Source organism: Brachyhypopomus gauderio, unplaced genomic scaffold, assembly GCF_052324685.1.
Source record: "Brachyhypopomus gauderio isolate BG-103 unplaced genomic scaffold, BGAUD_0.2 sc133, whole genome shotgun sequence".
Lineage (NCBI taxonomy): Eukaryota > Metazoa > Chordata > Actinopteri > Gymnotiformes > Hypopomidae > Brachyhypopomus > Brachyhypopomus gauderio.
This window is the reverse complement of record NW_027506954.1, coordinates 56801-79846: the sequence shown is the minus strand read 5'-3', so window position 1 is coordinate 79846 and position 23046 is coordinate 56801. Positions and strand designations below refer to the sequence as shown.

Here is a 23046-nt window from a genome sequence, read left to right as displayed (position 1 = left end):
GTGGATGGGCGTCACCGCGCGGATGGTGCCAGTACTAACGACGCGCCCTCCTTCGGTGTTTGGGGTCGATACGGATGAATCAGTTGAACTGGATAGCCTACTGGGATTTTACTGGCCGCCAGTGGGTGTAATGCTGGTTTAATGATGGGAAACGGAGCTAACCACGTATTTCCATCAGCGGGGTTAGGGTTAGTCAAGGGTTAGGGTTAGTCTAGGGTTAGTCTAGGGTGGGTTAGGGTTAGTCTAGGGTTAGTCTAGGGTGCAGGCCCGTAGCCAGTGGGGATCGAAGGGTTCGTTCGATCCCCCCCTGCCGCCCCCGCACCCTCCCTCCGTACACACATGCCCCTCAAGATAGGTAGGCTATTCAATGAATGAATTGTTAATCTCCGGTGAATATACAGACGAACAAATAAGGACAGCAACAACAGACTCACAACAAACTTATAACAGTGTTGCCAACTCTCACGCAATGAGCGTAAGACACACGCATTTGACCGTTTTCACACGCTCATCCAACATACATCCGATTTCTCATGCTGAAAAAAAAATCTAGTTTATTTATCTCCGATCTACATCTATGATTCCAAGAGTTACTAGTTCGCTCTGGCGCCAACCACTGGCGATCGATCGCTTTAGGCACAGCATAGAGGAAACATATAAGACATAACTCCCCCCCGGTCAACGTTTGACATACACCCCCCCCCCCCCGCCCCCAAATCAAATCTCAGTCCTAGTGATTTTGAAAAGTTGGCAACCTTGCTTATAATGAATAAAATATGTGTAAATAAAAGGTTTGAAGTGCGCTCACGTATTTAGGGGGCATTGGAGTAGAGAGCCAAATGAAGTCCACTTTTGGGGGGAAAAGATCCCCCCCATCACAATGCTGGCTACGGGCCTGGGGTGGGCGGGTGTGCGGTCTTTAATCCCTGCACACTCCACACACCTAATCCAGACCTAATCTGTGCAGTGACTCTACCCGCTCGTGCAGCACACCTGACGAACCTGTCCAGCGAGGGATGGGAAACCAGACTCATCTCTTCGCGCATGCGTGGACGTCTCGTCCCAACTCTCTCCCCTGCTTGTCCCATGCGGGACTCTGTAGGGCGGCAGGAAGCGTTGCCTAGCAACCGCGGGTCGTTCAGGAGCCAAGATGGAGAAGTATGACAAAATAAAAGTGGTGGGAAGAGGCGCTTTCGGGTAAATAAAACATTACAAAACGCTCGTCAGACATTTCATCATGAACGCATGTCGTTAGCTTGCATGTCGGAGTTCTGCACTTTTATAAAAGTACGGGACTACATTTAATAAACATCAATAAAAAGTTTTTCGGTTTGCTCTTAGAGTTTGAGCCCGTAACGCGGTGAGCGAGCAGGACCTTCCCGACATTAACGGACACATTAACGGACATAACGGACACATTAATGCACATAACGGACACATTAACAGACTTAACGGACACATTAACGCACATAACGGACACATTAACGGACATAACGGACACATTAACGGACATAACGGACACATTAATGCACATAACGGACACATTAACGGACATAACGGACACATTAATGCACATAACGGACACATTAACGGACATAACGGACACATTAATGCACAAAACAGACACATTAACGGACATAACGGACACATTAACGCACATAACAGACACATTAATGCACATAACGGACACATTAACGGACATAACGGAAACATTAATGCACATAACGGACACATTAACGGACACATTAATGCACATAACGGACATAACGGACACATTAATGCACAAAACAGACATTACCGGACACATTAACGGACATAACGGACACATTAATGCACAAAACAGACACATTAATGGACATAACAGACACATTAATGGACATAACGGACACATTAATGGACATAACGGACACATTAACGGACATAATAATGATAATTCCATGATAATTACACGGATCCTACGAGGTTTCTCTAATTTGTGTTTTTTACATGCCTAAAGAAATCCATCGCCACATCACGCGCATTTTCGCGGCGTTTGCAGCTCTCCACCCCTGTACTTTAGAAATGAAAAACTTTATTTATGAATAAAATATGTATGTTGTACATCGTTGAACTTCTTCAATGGCGTTATATGTCACCACCAGCAGTTGACAGAACGACATCTGGTGTAAACCTCAGTGTTTCCTTCTGGATCAGGATAGTGCATCTGTGTCGGCGGCGGACGGACGGCGCTTTGGTGATCCTGAAGGAGATCCCGGTGGAGCAGATGACCAGGGACGAGCGACTTTCTGCACAGAACGAATGCCAAGTCCTCAAATTACTGAACCACCCAAACATAATCGAATATTATGAGAATTTCCTGGAGGACAAGGCACTCATGATTGCGATGGAATACGCACCAGGTATTAGATTTCCTACTTTCTTTTCACTTTTTTATGACATAAAATCGTGTTCAGTTTTCACAAATAGAGCTAAAGCTTAAGTCATTTTAAAGCGTTGACTTGTGTAGTTCTGTTTTTAGATTCCCAGACATAAAAAATTTACATCAGTTTTATATAACTGTAATGGACAGTTTAGACATTAATAACAGCTAAAATGTCAGACATAACATTTACCTCTGTGTTTGATCTGACCAAACCATTTGGCTCTTATGGTGTATCCATGAAGAATTCTTATTACTAAAGTTTCTGCAAGTAAGTTTAGGAAAGTACTAGAACACAGATCCAGGAGGTGTGGAGTCTGAGATCTGTGGTCTCTCCACTTGTGTTTGCTACAGGTGGAACACTTGCTGATTACATTCAGAAGAGATGCAATTCTCTGCTGGACGAGGACACGATTTTGCACTTCTTTGTGCAGATATTACTGGCCCTCTACCACGTGCACAACAAGCTCATTCTTCACAGAGACCTCAAGACCCAGAACATTCTGCTGGACAAGCATCAGATGATCGTCAAAATAGGGGATTTTGGAATCTCCAAGATTCTCGTTAGCAAAAGCAAAGCATACACCGTAAGTGAGACGTAATGTTGCCCAGGGTGACACTCTTAGCAGTGGATCAGCAGCATATTTGAGCTGGGATCAAAACCTCTTCTCATGGCAGGTAGTCGGCACACCTTGCTACATCTCTCCTGAGCTGTGTGAAGGAAAACCGTACAACCAGAAGAGTGACATCTGGGCCCTGGGCTGTGTGCTCTACGAACTCGCCAGCCTCAAACGAGCCTTCGAGGCAGCAGTAAGACACCCTGTGATCCCATGATCCCAATCGAGGAGTATTACTGTGCCATCATCTAAAGGGGACTTGTCTTCTGTCCTCAGAACCTGCCGGCTCTGGTCCTGAAGATCATGAGCGGCACCTTTGCTCCGATATCGGACCGGTACAGTCCGGAGCTCCGGCTGCTCATTCTCAACATGCTCAACTTGGATCCGTCCAGAAGGCCCCAGCTCAACGAGATCATGGCGCTTCCTATCTGCATCCGGCCCCTGCTCAACCTCTACACAGACGTCGGCAATGTTAAGATGCGCAGGTCAGACCACCGATTACACTCACCGCATCACCGGCCCATTTCATGGGTCTGTTGACACGTACACTGAGCACTGGCACCTGTGTTTATTATGAACCTGCTCCGTTCATGTGCACCGGCAGGATCGTCACTTTTACAGCTGACCCTCCTGTCCTGGTTTAAAAGCAGTGACCATTGTAAAGTCCAGTCTTAAATCACATTTTAGCAGGACTAGGTTTCCCTGACCTCCCCTGAAGGACACTGTGCCCTTCTGTGCAGGATTGAGAAGCCGTTGTCCACTGCGCAGACGGGAACACGTGGTAGACCAGGAGGACGAGTAGCTGGAACCAGAGCGAGGGGTCAGGGGTCACACTGCTGCCTGTATTGAGCCCCATTGTTCCAGTTATTTCTGCATTTACAAAGAATGCATTTTAAAACCAGACCAAACATAGCATGAATATAATGTCACTGCAACTGGGCTAGCAACACAAGGGTTAGGGCAACACAAGGGTTAGGGCAACACAAGGGTTAGGACAACACAAGGGTTAGGGTAACACAAGGGTTAGGGCAACACAAGGGTTAGGACAACACAAGGGTTAGGACAACACAAGGGTTAGGGCAACACAAGGGTTAGGACAACACAAGGGTTAGGACAACACAAGGGTTAGGGCAACACAAGGGTTAGGACAACACAAGGGTTAGGGTAACACAAGGGTTAGGGCAACACAAGGGTTAGGACAACACAAGGGTTAGGGCAACACAAGGGTTAGGGCAACACAAGGGTTAGGGCAACACAAGGGTTAGGGTAACACAAGGGTTAGGGCAACACAAGGGTTAGGACAACACAAGGGTTAGGGCAACACAAGGGTTAGGACAACACAAGGGTTAGAGCAACACAAGGGTTAGGGCAACACAAGGGTTAGGGTAACACAAGGGTTAGGGTAACACAAGGGTTAGGGCAACACAAGGGTTAGAGCAACACAAGGGTTAGAGCAACACAAGGGTTAGGGCAACACAAGGGTTAGGGTAACACAAGGGTTAGGACAACACAAGGGTTAGGACAACACAAGGGTTAGAGCAACACAAGGGTTAGGGCAACACAAGGGTTAGGGTAACACAAGGGTTAGGACAACACAAGGGTTAGGGCAACACAAGGGTTAGGACAACACAAGGGTTAGAGCAACACAAGGGTTAGGGCAACACAAGGGTTAGGGTAACACAAGGGTTAGGACAACACAAGGGTTAGGACAACACAAGGGTTAGGGCAACACAAGGGTTAGGGTAACACAAGGGTTAGGGTAACACAAGGGTTGGGACAACACAAGGGTTAGTGGACGCATGCATCTCATTTCACTCCTCCCTCTCTTATCAGGTGGCTTGTCGAGTTTATGTTCAACAAAGATGCTGCACTCGTTGCCTGTGTCCTCTGTGTACACGTGGGGTAGTGGCATCTCCACGCCACTGAAGCTGCCCTCCATGGGCACAGAGGCTCTGCAGGTTTCCCTGGGCCGCACCCAGAAGATGGGCGTGACCAAATCTGGACGCCTCATCACCTGGGAGGTTAAAGCCTTTAGAGTCTTGGATTCTTTAAATGCATTTAAAAGCATAGATGGTTACATATAAATCACACACATTATTAATATTAATATCATTCATTTTAAAAGTAGTTGTTTCACTTAATGACAATGTAACAAGAAATACACAGGCCCAGGGTAAGCAGGTTATACTCGAATTATGAACAAAACAACACCTTTTCCAGTGTCTTTCAAAAACATTCCTGTAAATCTCAGACGAGTTACTTTATTTCACAGATCTCTAAAATTACTGAACCAGTGCTTTTTGGTGTCTAGATCCCACTGGCTGCTAGAGATGCTGTCAGTGCACTCCAACACCTCAGTCACAATAGCCATGTTAGTTTTTCCCTTTCTGAGCTTCTTTGAGGCAAGGACACTCTGACTATAATGAATCATTTGACTCACTCCTCTGACCATTATGACCCATTTGACTCACTCTTCTGACTATTATGACTTATTTGACTCACTCCTCTGACTATTATGATTCATTTGACTCACTCCTCTGACCATTATGACCCATTTGACTCACTCCTCTGACTATTATGACTTATTTGACTCACTCCTCTGACTATTATGACCCATTTGACTCACTCCTCTGACTATAATGACTCATTTGACTCACTCCTCTGACTATTATGACTAATTTGACTCACTCCTCTGACTATTATGATTCATTTGACTCACTCCTCTTTCAGACCATTCAAAGATGATTGAAATGTACTCCTCTGATCAGATTTGGGCTGTTACACATTTAGTCTCTTTTTCATTTTAAATGGCATCACTGTATCTTGTGTGAAAGGTTTGTATCATGTGGTGAAACAGTCTCCTTTTCTAGGATGATGTGACCTGGAATGACCTTTGCCCTCTCCCCCTGTCCCAGGCTCAGGTGGGTTCAGGTGAGCTCTCTCTGCCCGCTGCAGTAGAACAGGTGCAGCCTCAGTTTATCTCCCGTTTCTTGGAGGGACAGTCTGGCGTCACCATCAAGTCAGTCTCCTGTGGAGATCTTTTCACCGCCTGCATGACAGGTACGCGCTCCATGATCCAGGACTCTAACCGAACAGTGTCCCAAACTTGGAGTGCATTGTTCTTCACTTCTTGCCAGACACATTTCAGTGTTCTCTTGCCCCCAGACACATTTCAGTGTTCTCTTGCCCCCAGACACATTTCAGTGTTCTCTTGCCCCCAGACAGGGGCATTATTATGACATTTGGAAGTGGGAGCAATGGATGTCTTGGACATGGAAACTTCAATGATGTAACTCAGGTCAGTGTATCACACACACACACACACATATATAACTCAGGTCTCTCTCTCTCTGTCTATATATATATATATATATACACTACCTTTCAAAAGTTTGGGGTCACTTAGAAATGTTCTTATTTTTGAAAGAAAAGCAGTTTTTTTTTTCAATTTAGCTGTGGTATATGACTATTCTAGCTGTAAACATCTGGTTTTTAATGCATTATCTACATAGATGTATGGAGACCCATTTCCAACAACCATCACTCCAGTGTTCTAATGGTACATTGTGTTTGCTAACTCTGTAAGAAGGCTATTGGATATTTAGAAAACCCTTGAAAACCCTTGTGCAAGTAGGTTAGCACAGCTGAAAACAGTTTTGCTGATTAGAGAAGCTATAAAACGGACCTTCCTTTGAGCTAGTTGAGAATCTGGAGCATTACAATTGTTGGTTCGATTAAACTCACAAAATGGCCAGAAAAAAAAACAACTTTCAATTGAAACTCGACAGTCTATTCTTGTTCTGAGAAATGAAGTCTATTCCATGCGAGACATTGCCAAGAAACTGAAGATTTCCTACAATGGTGTGTACTACTCCCTTCAGAGGAGAGCACAGACAAGTGGAAGGCCCCGCTGCACAACTGAGCAAGAAGACAAGTACATTAAGAGTCTCAAGTTTGAGAAATCGACGCCTCACAGGTCCTCAACTGGCAGCTTCATTAAATAGTACCCGCAAAACGCCAGTGTCAACGTCTACAGTGAAGAGGCGACTCCGGGATGCTGGCCTTCAGGGCAGAGTGGCAAAGAAAAAGCCATATCTGAGACTGGCTAATAAAAGAAAAAGATTAATATGGGCAAAAGAACACAGACGTTGAACAGAGGAAGATTGGAAAAAAGTGTTATGGACAGATGAATCAAAGTTTGAGGTGTTTGGATCACACAGACGAACATTTGTGAGACGCAGAACAACTGAAAAGATGCTGGAAGAGTGCCTGACACCATCTGTCAAACATGGTGGAGGTAATGTGATGGTCTGGGGTTGCTTTGGTGCTGGTAAAGTGGGAGATTTGAACAAGGTAAAAGGGATTTTGAATAAGGAAGGCTATCACTCCATTTTGCAACACCATGCCATACCCTGTGGACTGCGCTTGATTGGAGCCAACTTCATCCTGCAACAGGACAATGACCCAAAGCACACCTCCAAATTATGCACAAACTATTTAGAGAAGAAGCAGGCAGCTGGTGTTTTATCGGTAATGGAGTGGCCAGCGCAGTCACCAGATCTCAACCTCATTGAGCTGTTGTGGGAGCAGCTTGACCGTATGGTACGAAAAAAGTGCCCATTAACCCAATCAAACTTGTGGGAGCGGCTTCTGGAAGCATGGGGTGAAATTTCTCCAGATTACCTCAGCAAATTAACAGCTAGAATGCCAAAGGTCTACAATGCCGTAATTGCTGCTAAGGGAGCATTCTTTGATGAAAGCAAAGTTTAAAGTAGAAAATTATAAAAATTAAAAAAAAAGTAGTTATTTCTACCTTGTCAATGTCTGGACTATATTTCTATTGATTTTGCAACTCATTTGATAAATAAAAGTATGAGATTTCAGGGAAAACACAAAATTGTCTAGGTGACCCCAAACTTTTGAACGGTAGTGTATATATATATATATATATAATGATATAACCCTAGGTGTCATTTAATAAAATATTCCAGTTGAAAATCTTTATTTATTACATAGTGGAATGCGTTGAGAGCAAAATAACATAAAATGATCAATGTAAATCAATCCCATGGAGGTCTGGATTTGGAATCACACTCAAAATCAAAGTGGAAAATCAAATGATAGGCTGATTCAACTTCAGTGGAAATTCCTCAAGACAAGTTAAAATTAGGCTCAGTAGTGTGTGTGGCCTTCATGTGCCTGTATGACCTCCCTACAACACCTGGACATGCTCCTGATGAGACCTCCCTACAACACCTGGACATGCTCCTGATGAGACCTCCCTACAACACCTGGGCATGCTCCTGATGAGACCTCCCTACAACACCTGGACATGCTCCTGATGAGACCTCCCTACAACACCTGGACATGCTCCTGATGAGACCTCCCTACAACACCTGGACATGCTCCTGATGAGGTGGCAGATGTTCTCCTGAGGAATCTCCTCCCAGACCTGGATTAAAGCGTCAGTCAACTCCTGGACAGACTGTGGTGCAACGTGGCGTTGGTGGATGATGTCCCAGATGTGCTTGATCTGGATTGGATTCAGGTGTGGGGGACGGGCAGGCCAGTCTATAGCATCAATGCCTTCATCATACAGGAACTGCTGACACACTTCATGAAGAGCACAGGGCACCAATGGTGAATCTGCCAATCTTGGTGTTCTCTGGCAAATGCCAGTCGCCCTGCACGGTGTTGGGCTGTAAGCTCAAGCCTCACTTGTGAACGTCAGGCCCTCATACCACCATCATGGTGTCTGTTTCTGACAGGTTGAGCAGAAACATGGATATTAGTGGCCTGCTGGAGGTCATTTTGCAGGGCTCTGGCACTGCTCCTCCTGTTCCTTCTTACACAAAGGCGGAGGTAGCGGTCCTGCTGCTGGGTTGTTGCCCTCCTACGGCCTCCTCCATGTCTCCTGGTATCTGCTCCATGCTCTGGACACTGTGCTGACAGACACAGCAAACCTTCTTGCCACAGCTCGCATTGCTGTGCCTTCCTGGATGAGCAGCACTACCTGAGCAACTTCTGTTGGTTGTAGACACATTTCCAACACACATAAATGAATTATGAATTATGAATTGAAGAACATAAACCTCTAACAATCATGGTAATAAGTGTGACTAGCTAGTAAGGTCATAGTAAAGTCAGGACCCTGACTGGGCAGGATGCTGATGTGAGTGGGCGGGGCAGCTGATGTGAGTGGGCGGGGCAGCTGATGTGAGTGGGCGGGGCAGCTGGGGTTTCACGTTTTAGTGTTTTTCCTCTGAAGTGAGTGCAGAGGATGGTGAGCCTGCAGAAGGGCCTGAAACCCTAGATGTGTGTGAATCCTAGACCAGTGTGTGGAAGATACTGGTGAACACTAGTGAACACTGGTCAATACTGGTGAACACTGGTCAGGACTGGGCAATACTGGTGAACACTGGTCAATACTGGTAAACATTGGTGAACACTAGTCAGTACTGGTCAATACTGGTAAACATTGGTGAACACTAGTCAGTACTGGCCAATACTGCTGAACACTAGTCAGTACTGGTGAAGACAGATTCAGTACTGGTGAAGACTGATTCAGTACTGGTGAACACTGATTCAGTACTATATGTGTGAGAGCTGAATGGTCCAGGCTGGATATTCCCCATGTGCTCAGCCCTGAGATTGAAGCAGGAGACCCAACAGTCTCTGCACACGCAGGAGTTCAGCTTAATAAAATCCTCATCCTGCGCTAAAGGCAGCGTGTGCTACTCATCTTCTCTTACCTCACACACACATACAACACTGGTTCCATAATTAATTAGTTAATATAATCATCTTGGAACAGCAAACAGCAGAGGTCTTTGTGCAGCACTGATCAGTAGCTCAGATTTTACACTTACAGGAATGTGCTAGAATATATTCCAGATTATGTGTGAAGAGTGGATGTAGGATTAGAGACAGTGAAAGGCCTGGTGGATTCTTGCATCAGCCCTGGTGTGCAGCAGAGCTGCAGCTCTAAGTGTCTCTCAGACTTGACCTATTTTATACAAAGCAGACTGATGACATTTGAAAGTGGGTGCAATCCAACGGCCGTTTCACCATGGTGATCTGTATGTGCCTGTTGCTCTGTCTGACAGTGTACCTGACATTTGAATTTGGGAAATTAGGGCAGTGAGCAACATTGTGTTTTAAGAGGCTTGTTAATGAACATTTCCAGCAACATTTTTTTGATGACTAGACTTACTCTCTCTGTGGAGATCTTCTCCTGAGATATTCTTTTAAAGGTTTTCATCAGTGTATTCATAGTCCAGTTGCAAACCTCTGTTTTGTTTCTCCACGTCTTTGTGTTACAGCCCAAAATAGTGGAGGCTCTTCTGGGTTATGAGCTGGTTCAGGTGTCCTGTGGTGCCTCCCATGTGCTTGCTGTGACCAATGAGAGAGAGGTGTTCTCGTGGGGAAGAGGAGACAATGGTAAATCACCACCAGGCCTTATGGGTTATGGGTCATCTATAGCAGTATTGCCAAAATTAATCTCTCTCTCTCTCTCTCTCTCTCTCTCTCTCTCTCTCAGGTCGTTTGGGGCTGGGCACTCAGAACACCCATAATTCCCCACAACAGGTGACTGTTCCAGCAGAGTTGGAGGCCCAGAGGGTGCTGTGTGGGGTTGACTGCACCATCATCATCAGCACCCAGATGCATCTGCTAGCCTGTGGCAGCAATAGGTACTTTATTCTTCCTCACAGCTCACCATCCTCTTCTTCACAGGCTACTTACAACAGTTAGATGTTTTTATGGTGTTTTAATTTAGATTTCTTTTAGGCTTTTGGTTTTGATATTTCAGATATCACTAGCAAACTTTGTGGTTATATAACCAGGATTTCACAAGGAAACTTAAAAAAAATCCAAAACGACCATCAAAGACATTATAAGACATTATAAGAAAGTCCGATACACAGCCAGGACACTGAAGTGTTCATCTTGCTTTAAATCATGCACGAATTTAATCCCACCCTTTAATCCTGCCCTTTAATCCCCAGTTGCTAAGACACAATTTCTGAAACTGTGTCTCTTTTGTCGAAACTTAACACACAGAAGCCAATGCTACACACACAACAGGCAAAACATCTCACACTTTTGGAAAAAGCACACACTTCAACCAAAACTCTTGCCACTTTTGCCACGCTACACACAAATATCAGATGATTAGCCTCTCTTATATGTGACTACACACTTATGTGATAAATAGAAAACACTACTACCATGTGTTTTTTAAATGTTCAGTGTATAGTCTATTCCAAAAGTATACCATAGTTCACATATACAGAGGTTTTTATGCACATTCATAAACACCATGAAGTAAAATAGTAACAAGGTTTATTTACTTTTTGCTCGAGCAGTACACATGGAAACAAAAAGGACAAAAATACTGTACAATAGCAGACAAATATAGGGTGCATCGTGTCTTGTATTTGGGTCTGGCCACAAGATTTCATCAACATCACAGGTGATGTCCTCTTTGGTAAGACAGCGGGGGAAGTATCTTCTTGAGTGACGTATCCAGCCCTGACATGCACCCTCATCAATGTCCCCACAAGCTTCCTCCATCACCTGCAGAAGTGGTATGTGATGGTGGGGTTGGCGGTCATAAACTTTCCAGCTCCATGCCGAAAAAAACTCCTCAATAGGGTTGAGGAAAGGTGAGTATGGTGGGAGGTGAAGCACATCAAACTGTGGATGTTCGGTGAACCAATGTCGTACTTGTGTAGCACGGTGGAAACTTACGTTGTCCCAGATGACAACGTCCCTGGTCTGTTCTTGTCCATCTCCCTGGTGATGTGGAATGAGTTGTTGTGTAGTGTGTTGAGAAAGGTGATGATGTGAGCAGTGTTGTAAGGACCAAAAGTAGCATGATGATGGACAACACCATTGTGGCAAATGGCTGCACACATTGTGATGTTACAGTTTTTATTGGTTGTTTTGACGCTGCCGTCGACTCAAATTCACATTTTTCAAAACAGTTAACACAGAGACCTAAACAGTGACACAGTGTTCAAAATTACACATTTTGTTTGCAAAAGGCCAAACCTGTGTCAAAACCTTTAAAATATGCAACAAAAGCAAATTTAGCCTTCAAACATCTCACATTTGACACAAGTGTATAAACACCTCCAATCAATCATTACACATTGGGCAACAAAATACAAAATAAAGCACTCATGTGTGAATCAGTGACCGTTGCTTGTCATTGTAGTCTATATGTGACTGTATGTAGTCAAATTTACCCTCTAGCAAAAAAAAAGCATCCAGAATCAGATATGCTTTGATGCAAATTTTATTAATTAAATGCTTAATTTTTTTAGACTGTGGCTGACAAATGAAATATTCCAACAGAGAAATACATGGAAATAAAAATAAAATCCATTACTGTGTAAGAAATTATGAAAAAACACAGAATTTTACAGTAAACACCGAAAAACTATAGTAGGTTTATACTATAAGAGTATAAGCGATAGCCACAAGTGATAGTCTTCTGTCTCTTCTAGTCTCCTCTTTCTTGAAGCCTGGGCCACAAGGCCTCATCCACATCGCATTCAATATTCTCTTGTGCAATGCACCGAGGGAAAAATCGTCTAGCATGCCTGATCCATCCTTGACATGCCTCTGCATCTATATCTTGGGCAGCAGCAGTCATTGCATTGAGCAAGGCCATCTGTCCATAGGGTCGGTGATCATATACATTCCATCTCCATGCACTAAAGAATTCCTCTATGGGATTTAAAAACGGAGAGTATGGAGGAAGAAATTGTACCATCATCCGACAGTGCACTGCAAACCACTCATTCACAATACGAGAGTGGTGGAACGCCACATTGTCCCAGATAATCACAAACCGTGGCATGCCAGGCCTCAACAGGCCTCGCTCCTGAGGTGGGATCAGGATGTCATAAAGGGCATTCAGGAATGCTATGAGATGTTGTATGGGCCAATGGTAGAAATATGGCACAGGACGCCATCATTGGAGATGGCAGCACACATAGTTATATTGGCACCCCTCTGCCTTGGAACAGTAATAGTGGCCCTATTCCCAATGAGGTTCCTTCCTCGTCTCCTTACTTTACAAAGATTGAAGCCGGCTTCGTCGACATAAATGAAGATATGATGTGCCCCCTCAGCTTCAAGCTCCATTATTCGCTAGGCAAAATTACAAAGGCAAAATTACAATTATGTCAAAGTGACTCCAGTTCACTCTACAGTAACTGCATGATATAACAAGGCATACGAGTATAGTACTGTTGTGTTTCCTTACCTCCACATATTGGCATCTGGCCTCCTTCACAGCTTCAGAGTTCCTCTGAAAAGGAACTCTATAGAGCTGTTTCATGGCCATATGATTCCTTCTGAGGACGCGGTCAATTGTGGCCTCACTCACAGTATGGATGTTCCTAAATACTCCTTGATCAGCAATCACTGCTGCCTTGATTTCACGCAGCCATGTTGACAACGGCTGCCTCCTGTTCAGCATTAAAAATTCTCCCTCTACCACCACCGACTGGTAGTCTTTCGATTCTATAAAGAATACATGAAATGTGGACAAAATTACACGAAGTAATGTTTATCACTGCAGATACTGTATTTCTGTATATACTGTATAGCAACATTACCTGTTCTGTTGAAAAACTCTAACAATGGATGCAACAGTGTTTCTGTTGAGAACAGGTTGGACTCTCTGTCCAGCTTCTCTCAATGAAAGGCCATGATTTACAACATGATCAATCACAGTTGCCCGAATTTCATCGGTAACTTGAGCCCTTCCAGCTATACCTCTACCTCGCACACTGACTCCTCTTCCTCTGACCACTCTACCTCTTACTCTCACTCTTCCTCTCATCTGCATTAGACCTCCTCGATCCATGCTTGCAAAGAACATCACAGGCCTGCAGACTGATTGCAAATTTAAATATTCTGTGAAGAAGTGTCAACCAGGTGCTTTCAGTGATGTCATAATGATCAGGGAGTGTCTAAGAGCTTGGAGCTTATGGTTTCTGTTCTGTAACCAAAGTTAAACTCCTGAAGTTTGGACTTCTTGAATGACATCTGCGTTACAGTTTATTGCATTTGCTAAGACACAAAAAGTGATCCTTATAGCACAATTTCTGAAACAACTAACCCATGTAGCCCATCTATTGACCGGGTGTGCCAAACCTTAAGCACATTCTCTGCCTTACACTCATTTAGAAATGCTAAAACACACTTTTTGCAAAACTTTAAACACAGTTCTTCACATAAGACACAACATTCAAAACTGAAAACCATGTGTTTCTTTTAGAAAATACTGCCACACAACTGCTACACTCACCTACCAAAATACCATACACAGTTCTCACACGTTACAACACTTCTAGCTAATTTTTACAAATCGTTATCAGAACTTGATCCCTATAAAGAGGCCACAAGTTGCAAATCTTGGTTTGCACAACAATGGAGGCTAATACTTCACAGAGAGGTAGAGGACGTAGGAAGAGGACAAGGAAGAGGAAGAACACAAACAACCATCACGGATGAGATCCAGGCCACTTTGGTTGACCATGGAGGCCATCGTGAACATTGTCATACAACAGCACATCATTACTGACAACATCATTTTCAGCAACATTCAATCAGTGAGCCTATCTGCACTGGGCCGACTCCTGAGAAGACATCAAGTGCATATGAAGCAGCTACACAGGGCACCATTTCAGTGCAACTCTGACAGTGTGAAGGAACTGCACTATGAATATGTGCAAGTATGCTCTGCTATCCTTTTACTTATACTTTATTCTAGTGTCCTGTGCCACACAATGTTGAGTATAATATATGCCCACTTCATTCGGTCAAATACAGTACTGTAATACTGTAATGTTTGGTTTCAGAGAGTAATGGAGCTAGATGTTGCAGCAGTGGAACACAAGTTCCTTTATATTGATGAAGCTTCAACCTTGCCAAAACAAGACGCAGAGGAAGAAACGTCATAGGACACCGTGCCATAGTCAGTGTCCCTGCAGCGTGGTGGGAACATCACAATGTGTGCAGCCATTTGCCACAATGGTGTTGTCCATCATCATGCTACTTTTGGTCCTTACAACACTGCTCACATCATCACCCTTCTCAACACACTACACAACAACTCATTCCACATCACCAGGGAGATGGACAAGAACAGACCAGGGACGTTGTCATCTGGGACAACGTAAGTTTTCACCGTGCTACACAAGTACGACATTGGTTCACCGAACATCCACAGTTTGATGTGCTTCACCTCCCACCATACTCACCTTTCCTCAACCCTATTGAGGAGTTTTTTTCGGCATGGAGCTGGAAAGTTTATGACCGCCAACCCCACCATCACATACCACTTCTGCAGGTGATGGAGGAAGCTTGTGGGGACATTGATGAGGGTGCATGTCAGGGCTGGATACGTCACTCAAGAAGATACTTCCCCCGCTGTCTTACCAAAGAGGACATCACCTGTGATGTTGATGAAATCTTGTGGCCAGACCCAAATACAAGACGAGATGCACCCTAAATTTGTCTGCTATTGTACAGTATTTTGGTCCTTTTTGTTTCCATGTGTACTGCTCGAGCAAAAAGTAAATAAACCTTGTTACTATTTTACTTCATGGTGTTTATGAATGTCCATAAAAACCTCTGTATATGTGAACTATGGTATACTTTTGGAATAGACTATACACTGAACATTTAAAAAAACACATGGTAGTAGTGTTTTCTATTTATCACATAAGTGTGTAGTCACATATAAGAAAGGCTAATCATCTGATATTTGTGTGTATATATGTTGAAGTGTGTGCTTTTTCCAAAAGTGTGAGATGTTTTGCCTGTTGTGTGTGTAGCATTGGCTTCTGTGTGTAAAGTTTCGACAAAAGAGACACATTTTCAGAAATTGTGTCTTAGCAACTGCAAAAAACTGTAACTGTTTTGCAAAAGGGTGTGAAAACTGTGTTAATCCAATGAGAATGGGTTAACACATTTGCAAGAGGTGTCTTCTGCTCTGCTGAGATGGTGATGAGGAAGACTGAGAGGTTCCCAGTTTCTTCAAACAGGTCAAAGCAATCAATAAAAACTGTAACACCACGCTGCAGGGACACTGACTATGGCACGGTGTCCTATGAAGTTTCTTCCTCTGCGTCTTGTTTTGGCAAGGTTGAAGCGTCATCAATGTAAAGGAACTTGTGTTCCACTGCTGCAACGTCTAGCTCCATTACTCTCTGAAACCAAACATTACAGTATTACAGTACTGTATTTGACCGAATGAAATGGGCATATATCATACTCAACATTGTGTGGCACAGGACACTGGAGTAAAGTACGAGTAAGAGGATAGCAGAGCATACTTGCACATATTCAAAGTGCAGTTCCTTCACACTGTCAGAGTTGTGCTAATATGGTGCCCTGTGTAGCTGCTTCATACGCACTTGATGTCTTCTCAGGAGTCGGCCCAGTGCAGGTAGGCTCACTGAATGAATGTTGCTGAAAGAGATGTTGTCAGTAATGATGTGCTGTTGTAGTTGTCGTAAAGGTATACTGTTGTTTGATATGACAATGTTCACGATGGCCTCCATGGTCAACCAAAGTGGCCTGGATCTCATCCGTGATGGTTGTTTGTGTTCTTCCTCTTCCTTGTCCTCTTCCTCATCCTCTACCTCTCTGTGAAGTATTAGCCTCCATTGTTGTGCAAACCAAGATTTGCAACTTGTGGCCTCTTTATAGGGATCAAGTTCTGATAACGATTTGTAAAAATGAGCTAGAAGTGTTGTAACATGTGAGAACTGTGTATGGTATTTTGGTAGGTGAGTGTAGCAGTTGTATGGCAGTGTTTTCTAAAAGAAACACATGGTTTTCAGTTTTGAATGTTGTGTCTTATGTGAAGAACTGTGTTTAAAGTTTTGCAAAAAGTGTGTTTTAGCATTTCTAAATGAGTGTAAGGCAGAGAATGTGCTTAAGGTTTGGCACACCCTGTCAATAGATAGGCTACATGGGTTAGTTGTTTCAGAAATTGTGCTATAAGGACCACTTTTTGTGTCTTAGCAAATGCAAAAAACTGTAATATTACACACTGGCTATTTGTTTGCACTAGACCAACATTATCAAATCCAGCTGAATATCTCACCCTAAATTGCATGTGACTATTACAGGTTTAACAAACTGGGGCTGGATAAGATCAGTGGCACGGAGGAACCCCCCCCCTCCTGTCAGGTGGAGGAGGCCCACACCTTCCAGCCGGTTCAGTCAGCTCCACTGAACACAGAGAAAATAGTGTACATGGATGTCGGAACGGCCCACTCCGCTGCAGTGACGGGTGAGACAGGCTTCTCCCTGTCTCTCTGTTCTCCCTGTCTCTCTGTTCTCCCTGTCTCTCTATTCTCCCTGTCTCTCTGTTCTCCCTGTCTCTCTGTTCTCCCTGTCTCTCTATTCTCCCTGTCTCTCTGTTCTCCCTGTCTCTCTGTTCTCCCTGTCGCTCTGTTCTCCCTGTCTCTCTGTTCTCCCTGTCTCTCTGCTCTCCCTGTCTCTCTGTCTTTCAAATCATAGTGTGTGCAGCCGAGTACAACGAGGCACAAATCTAATCAGAATCATAATGCAAACAACAGTACAGTTGTGATCAAATTTATTCAACCCCCAATGCTGCGAAGGGTTTTATGGAATTCAGTGCACATTTGTAATTGTGTTCATAATGAAATCTTACAAGGACTTGTTAAAGAACTAAATGCAACTAAGATAGCATCAATTTTTTTTGTCATAAAGTATTAAATGGCCTTTTTGTGATTTCTTCATTGACACAATTATTCAACCCCTTTACGACTACCACTCCTAAGAACAGAGGTTCATTCCAGTGTTTTCCATCAGGTATTGAAAACATCTGTGGATGTCAACGAGCAGCAATCAAGCATGATAAGCACCAATTAGGCAGATTTAAAAGGACTGTGATACTCAGCTCCTTCTAGACATCTACTGGTGTGTTTCCAAGCATGGTGAAGGCAAGAGAATGGTCCCAGAAGACAAGAGAAGAGGTTATTGCTCTTCACAAGAATGGCAATGGATATAAAAAGATTGCGAAGTTGTTAAATATTCCAAGAGACACTATCGGAAGTATCATTCGCAAGTTCAAGTTAAAGGGCACAGTGGAAACGTTACCTGGTCGTGGCAGAAAGAAGATCCTGACCGCGACTGCTGTGCGCTACCTGAAGCGTAATGTGGAGAAAAATCCCCGCGTGACTGCTAAGGAACTGAAAAAAGACCTGTCAGATGTGGGCACTGAAGTTTCAGCTCAGACAATAAGGCGCGCACTGCATAACGAAGACCTCCATGCCAGAACGCCCAGACGCACCCCCTTGCTGACTCCAAAGAACAAGAAAAGTCGACTGCAGTATGCCAAAAGTCATGTGGACAAGCCACAAAGGTTTTGGGACAGTGTACTGTGGTCAGATGAAACTAAATTAGAACTGTTTGGGACAATGGACCAGCGCTATGTTTGGAGAAGGAAGAACCAGGCTTATGAACAAAAGAACACCTTGCCTACTGTGAAGCATGGCGGGGGGTCAATTATGCTTTGGGGCTGTTTTGCTTCTAATGGTACAGGAAAGCTTCAACGTGTGCAGGGTACCATGAATTCCCTTCAGTACCAGGAGATCTTGGAGGAAAATGTGATGGAGTCAGTCACAAACCTGCGGCTTGGGAGACGTTGGACCTTCCAACAGGACAATGATCCGAAGCACACATCCAAGTCCACTAGAGCATGGTTGAACATGAAAGGCTGGAACATTCTAGAGTGGCCATCGCAATCACCAGACTTAAATCCAATTGAGAACCTCTAGTGGGACCTAAAGAAGGCAGTTGCAGTGCGCAAGCCTAAGAATGTGACTGAACTGGAGGCTTTTGCCCATGAAGAATGGGCTAAGATACCCATAGGTCGCTGCAAGACACTTGTGTCAAGCTATGCTTCACGCTTGAAAGCTGTCATAACTGGAAAAGGATGTTGTACTAAGTACTAAAAAATAATGTCACTAGGGGGTTGAATAAAACTGATAATGATGTGAGCACAGTAAAGACATTTGTGGTTATTCCATCATAAATATTATGTTATGTTTGTCTAATTTATAAGTGCCTCTTTGATATAATTGTAAATAAGATGACTGAAATGATCAAAATCAATGTCAAACTGGCCAAAACACTTTATTTCAGTGGGGGTTGAATAAATTTGATCACAACTGTATGAGCTGTGTTTGTGTGTGTGTGTGTTTGTGTGTGTGTGTGGGTATGTGTGTGTGTGTGTGTGTGTGTGTTTGTGTGTGTGTGTGTATGTATGTGTGTGTGTGTATGTGTGTGTGTGTGTGTGTGTGTGTGTGTGTGTGTGTGTGTGTGTGTGTGTGTGTATATGTGTGTGTGTGTGTGTGTGTAGAGAAGGGACAGTGTTTCATCTATGGCAGTAGTCAGCACGGTCAGCTCAGCTGCTGCTCCCGTCGTAACAGTAGAGTTCCCTGCCTGGTGCCCGGGCTGCCGGCCATCACCATGGTAGCGTGCGGAGATGCCTTCACCCTCGCTATTGGAGCAGGTAGTTCCCAGTGTCTGAGATATTATAATATGATATTATATTATTTGGAAAGCATGTTTTGTTTAATCTATTGTGACTTAATCCCTTCACGTAATAATGATTATAATGACAATGAGTTAGTATAACATGTTTTGATTAATTTCTTGTGACTGAATATCCTCATAAAACATTGATATGGTATTTGGCTATTTATACAGTCTTTGGCTAAAGTATGGAGCAGCTTACTGCTGCCTGCAGATTAGCGAGAACCTGAGGCCTCACAGAACCCCACAGTACGTCACAGAACCCCACAGTACCGCACAGAACCCCACAGAACCTCACAGAGCCCCACAGTACCTCACAGAACCCCACATAACCTCACAGTACCGCACAGTACCTCACAGAAGCCCACAGTACCTCACAGAAGCCCACAGAACCTCACAGAACCCCACAGTACCTCACAGAACCCCACAGAATCTCGCAGTACCGCAGAGAACCTCGCAGTACCCCACAGTACCTCACAGTACCCCACAGAACCTCACAGTACCGCACAGAACCTCGCAGTACCCCACAGTACCTCACAGAACCCCACAGAACCTCACAGTACCCCACAGTACCCCACAGAACCCTACAGAACCTCACAGTACCGCACAGATCCCCACAGTACCTCACAGAACCCCACAGAACCTCACAGAACCCCACAGAACCTCACAGTACCGCACAGATCCTCACAGCACCTCACAGTTCCTCACAGTACCCCACAGAACCCAGAGGACCTTGTGATCACCTGCTTCAGTCTGCACAGATTAGATTAGATTAGATTAGATTCAACTTTATTGTCATTATGCAGAGTACAAGTACAGAGCCAATGAAATGCAGTTAGCATCCAACCAGAAGTGCAAAGGGAAAACAGTGTTATATACATAAAGTGCAGAGTAAACGCAGCATGGATGCTGTAGATACAAGATATGTGGCAATATGTATATATATATATATATATATATATATATATATATATATATATATATATATATATATATATATATATATATATATATGATGAAATAAATATAGTGTATACACAGTACAACATATAGTGTAATATAATATACAATATGCGGGGGGGTATAAAAGAGAATATAAATGAGTGTAGGAGTATTTGCAGTATGCCCGGTAAATTAAATTACCGGGCATACTGTAAGTGGAGCTTGAGTATTGCTAAGTGACATGTTCTCTTGTCCTTTAGAGGGAGAGGTATATACCTGGGGGAAAGGAGCCCGTGGACGTCTGGGGAGGAAAGAAGAGGATTGTGGGATACCAAAGGCAGTTCAGCTCGATGAGAGCCATCCTTTCACAGTTTCATCAGTGGCTTGTTGCCATGGCAACACACTCTTGGCTGTAAAACGTAATGTAGCCTAATCTGTCTTTTGGTGATTCCTGAGATGGTTCTGAATTACTCCGGCCGAGTAGTAATACTAGCACTTTTAGAAAAAGAATCTTCATTTATGGTAATTGGCTTTTTCATGTGGGTTGATGTTCTTGTTCTGTCTGATGTTTTGTGACGTCTGAGTCTGTGTTTGAGGGTCTCGCATGTAAATCATTCCAGTCTGAAAGGCGTTTGTGTCTGTCCTGCGTAGCTCAGGATCACATGTGGGTCTCTGTGTGCCTCACTCTCTCTTCACTAACTGCACCTAATTAACTCCAGACAAGGCAGCTCACTGTGCCTTAGTCCCCAGTGCAATGACAAACAGGACTTTCCTGGTCCTTTGGCACGTGTAGGTATCTAACAGGAGAATGATGACATCATTATAATTTACATAATAATGAATGTACTTAACTGTGTACATAACAGGGTCATTGTTGTGAGGGTTACGATGCCTCATATTCATATAGTTTAGTCGTAGGACGTAGTGTCTGCATGTAGCTATCTGTCTTCATGTTATGAAGTGTTGCAGAGGGCAGTAGGGACATCTGCTGCTTTATCACTGTTCTTTGGTACTTTATGACTGTTCTTTGGTACTTTATGACTGTTCTTTGGTACTTTATGACTGTTCTTTTCACACTGACACTCTATGTTCACCTTCACAGCATTTATTGAAGAGCCTGTCGCTAAGTGATCCCGTCGCTAAGTGATCATGTTGGCTCTTCAGCTCCTCGGCGCTGGATACAGAAGAACATCTTGCCACCTCTGGAAGGCCACGTCCTGCCCAAGACCTCTGTTGAATATATCCTAGGGCTTACTGCAGGAAGAGAACTGTTTCAGGGCTTTACGACATTGTTCTGGTGTCTGTGTCATCCTGTGGGTTATAAAGCTCCACAGACTTACACCACATCACTCCATAATTACACTTTTACTTATTCATAATGACTGAGAATGCCTTTGTGAAATCATTTCATTATGTGCCAGACTATTTTTATGTTGCCATTAACAAAATATGGGGAAGTAAACATTGTCATCACGGCTCTGTGGAGGTCAGCGGCCATGTTGTCTTCAGACCAGTCGTTGTGTCACACTCTCAGAGGAAGTTGGACAGGTCCTGTGGGTTTATGCTGACACATGAGAAACCCAGCTCAAAAATGCAGCACAGCTGACTCCTGAATGAGGTTCAGATCTGGGAGAAACCCTACTTCCTAGCTTCCTGTCCACCGTCCACAACTCTGTCCTTTTCCTCTTTGACCTTTATGGATAAGACAGGGGTAAAACTTTCCCCATAGGATGAACTTACACTTACTACACCCTGAGCTGCCCCCCCCCCCCCCCAACACACAAACACACACTCACACATTAACCCTCAAGCTGTTTCATTATTTGAAGTCACTAGCAAGCTACAGCAAAAAGCTGTAGATTATTCGAAATGGTTCTTAATCTTTATTTTTGTCTATGGTTAATCATTTCTTATGAAGCATAGTTGTTTTTTTCATTACTTTATTTACATCTACATTTTTTCTTTTATTGTCAATTAAGAATCCAGTTTGTCTGCACGTCGTGTCCGCCCGCGTGCTATCAAATAAAAGCTGCAGCTGCATCATGCGATGATGTAATGCCCGGGCAATACGAGCGCGTGCTCTGGTGGTCCAGTGGACGTCATTGTTACTTCCTAAGCTGCAACGTCTTCGTGAAAGGCTACAGTGCATTTAATAAATATTACAGCGTTAAACACAAATTCTGTGCTAATACTGAAAAATATTGTATGCCTTTTAAGAATAGATGGACAATGCACGTACGTGTCTAAGGAGAAAAACATCTTACCGGCAGAGGGAGACATTTCTCCAACCAATAAGGTTCATATTTTTGTAATGCTCTGCAATACTACTGCTAATAAATACGTACATATGTTAGTTATTATAAAAACGGCAGCTATATACTTTAAAAAAGAATGGTCTTTAAAATCGTTTAAAATACCCCAACACTAATAGCTGTTTGTTTTGCATTTAAAAGATAAGATAGGAGACACCGA

General features: G+C 43.7%; 1 protein-coding gene across 5 annotated transcripts; it reads left to right on the top strand.

Annotated features, from left to right (window-relative positions):
• The first annotated feature begins 1034 nt into the window (after window positions 1–1034).
• Window positions 1035–22832, top strand: LOC143499433 (serine/threonine-protein kinase Nek8). 5 transcript variants are annotated; one of them, XR_013126073.1, is made up of 15 exons: window positions 1039–1197; window positions 2194–2399; window positions 2774–3006; window positions 3098–3229; window positions 3313–3521; window positions 3777–3856; window positions 4870–5057; window positions 5952–6096; window positions 6258–6334; window positions 10359–10476; window positions 10577–10727; window positions 17196–17359; window positions 19457–19609; window positions 20835–21096; window positions 21677–22832. XR_013126073.1 is itself a non-coding variant. In XM_076994075.1 (15 exons), exons 1-15 carry the CDS (start codon window positions 1151–1153, stop codon window positions 21703–21705), a joined length of 2091 nt encoding a protein of 696 aa, XP_076850190.1. In that variant the 5' UTR covers window positions 1041–1150; the 3' UTR covers window positions 21706–22748. The 5 variants fall into 5 exon arrangements, 4 of the variants coding, with proteins under 4 accessions (XP_076850192.1, XP_076850193.1, XP_076850190.1 ...); XM_076994075.1 differs by having other exon boundaries at window positions 1041–1197; window positions 20835–20993; window positions 21677–22748; XM_076994076.1 differs by lacking the exon at window positions 1039–1197 and adding an exon at window positions 1826–2090 and having other exon boundaries at window positions 20835–20993; window positions 21677–22750.
• The last annotated feature ends 214 nt before the right edge of the window (window positions 22833–23046 follow it).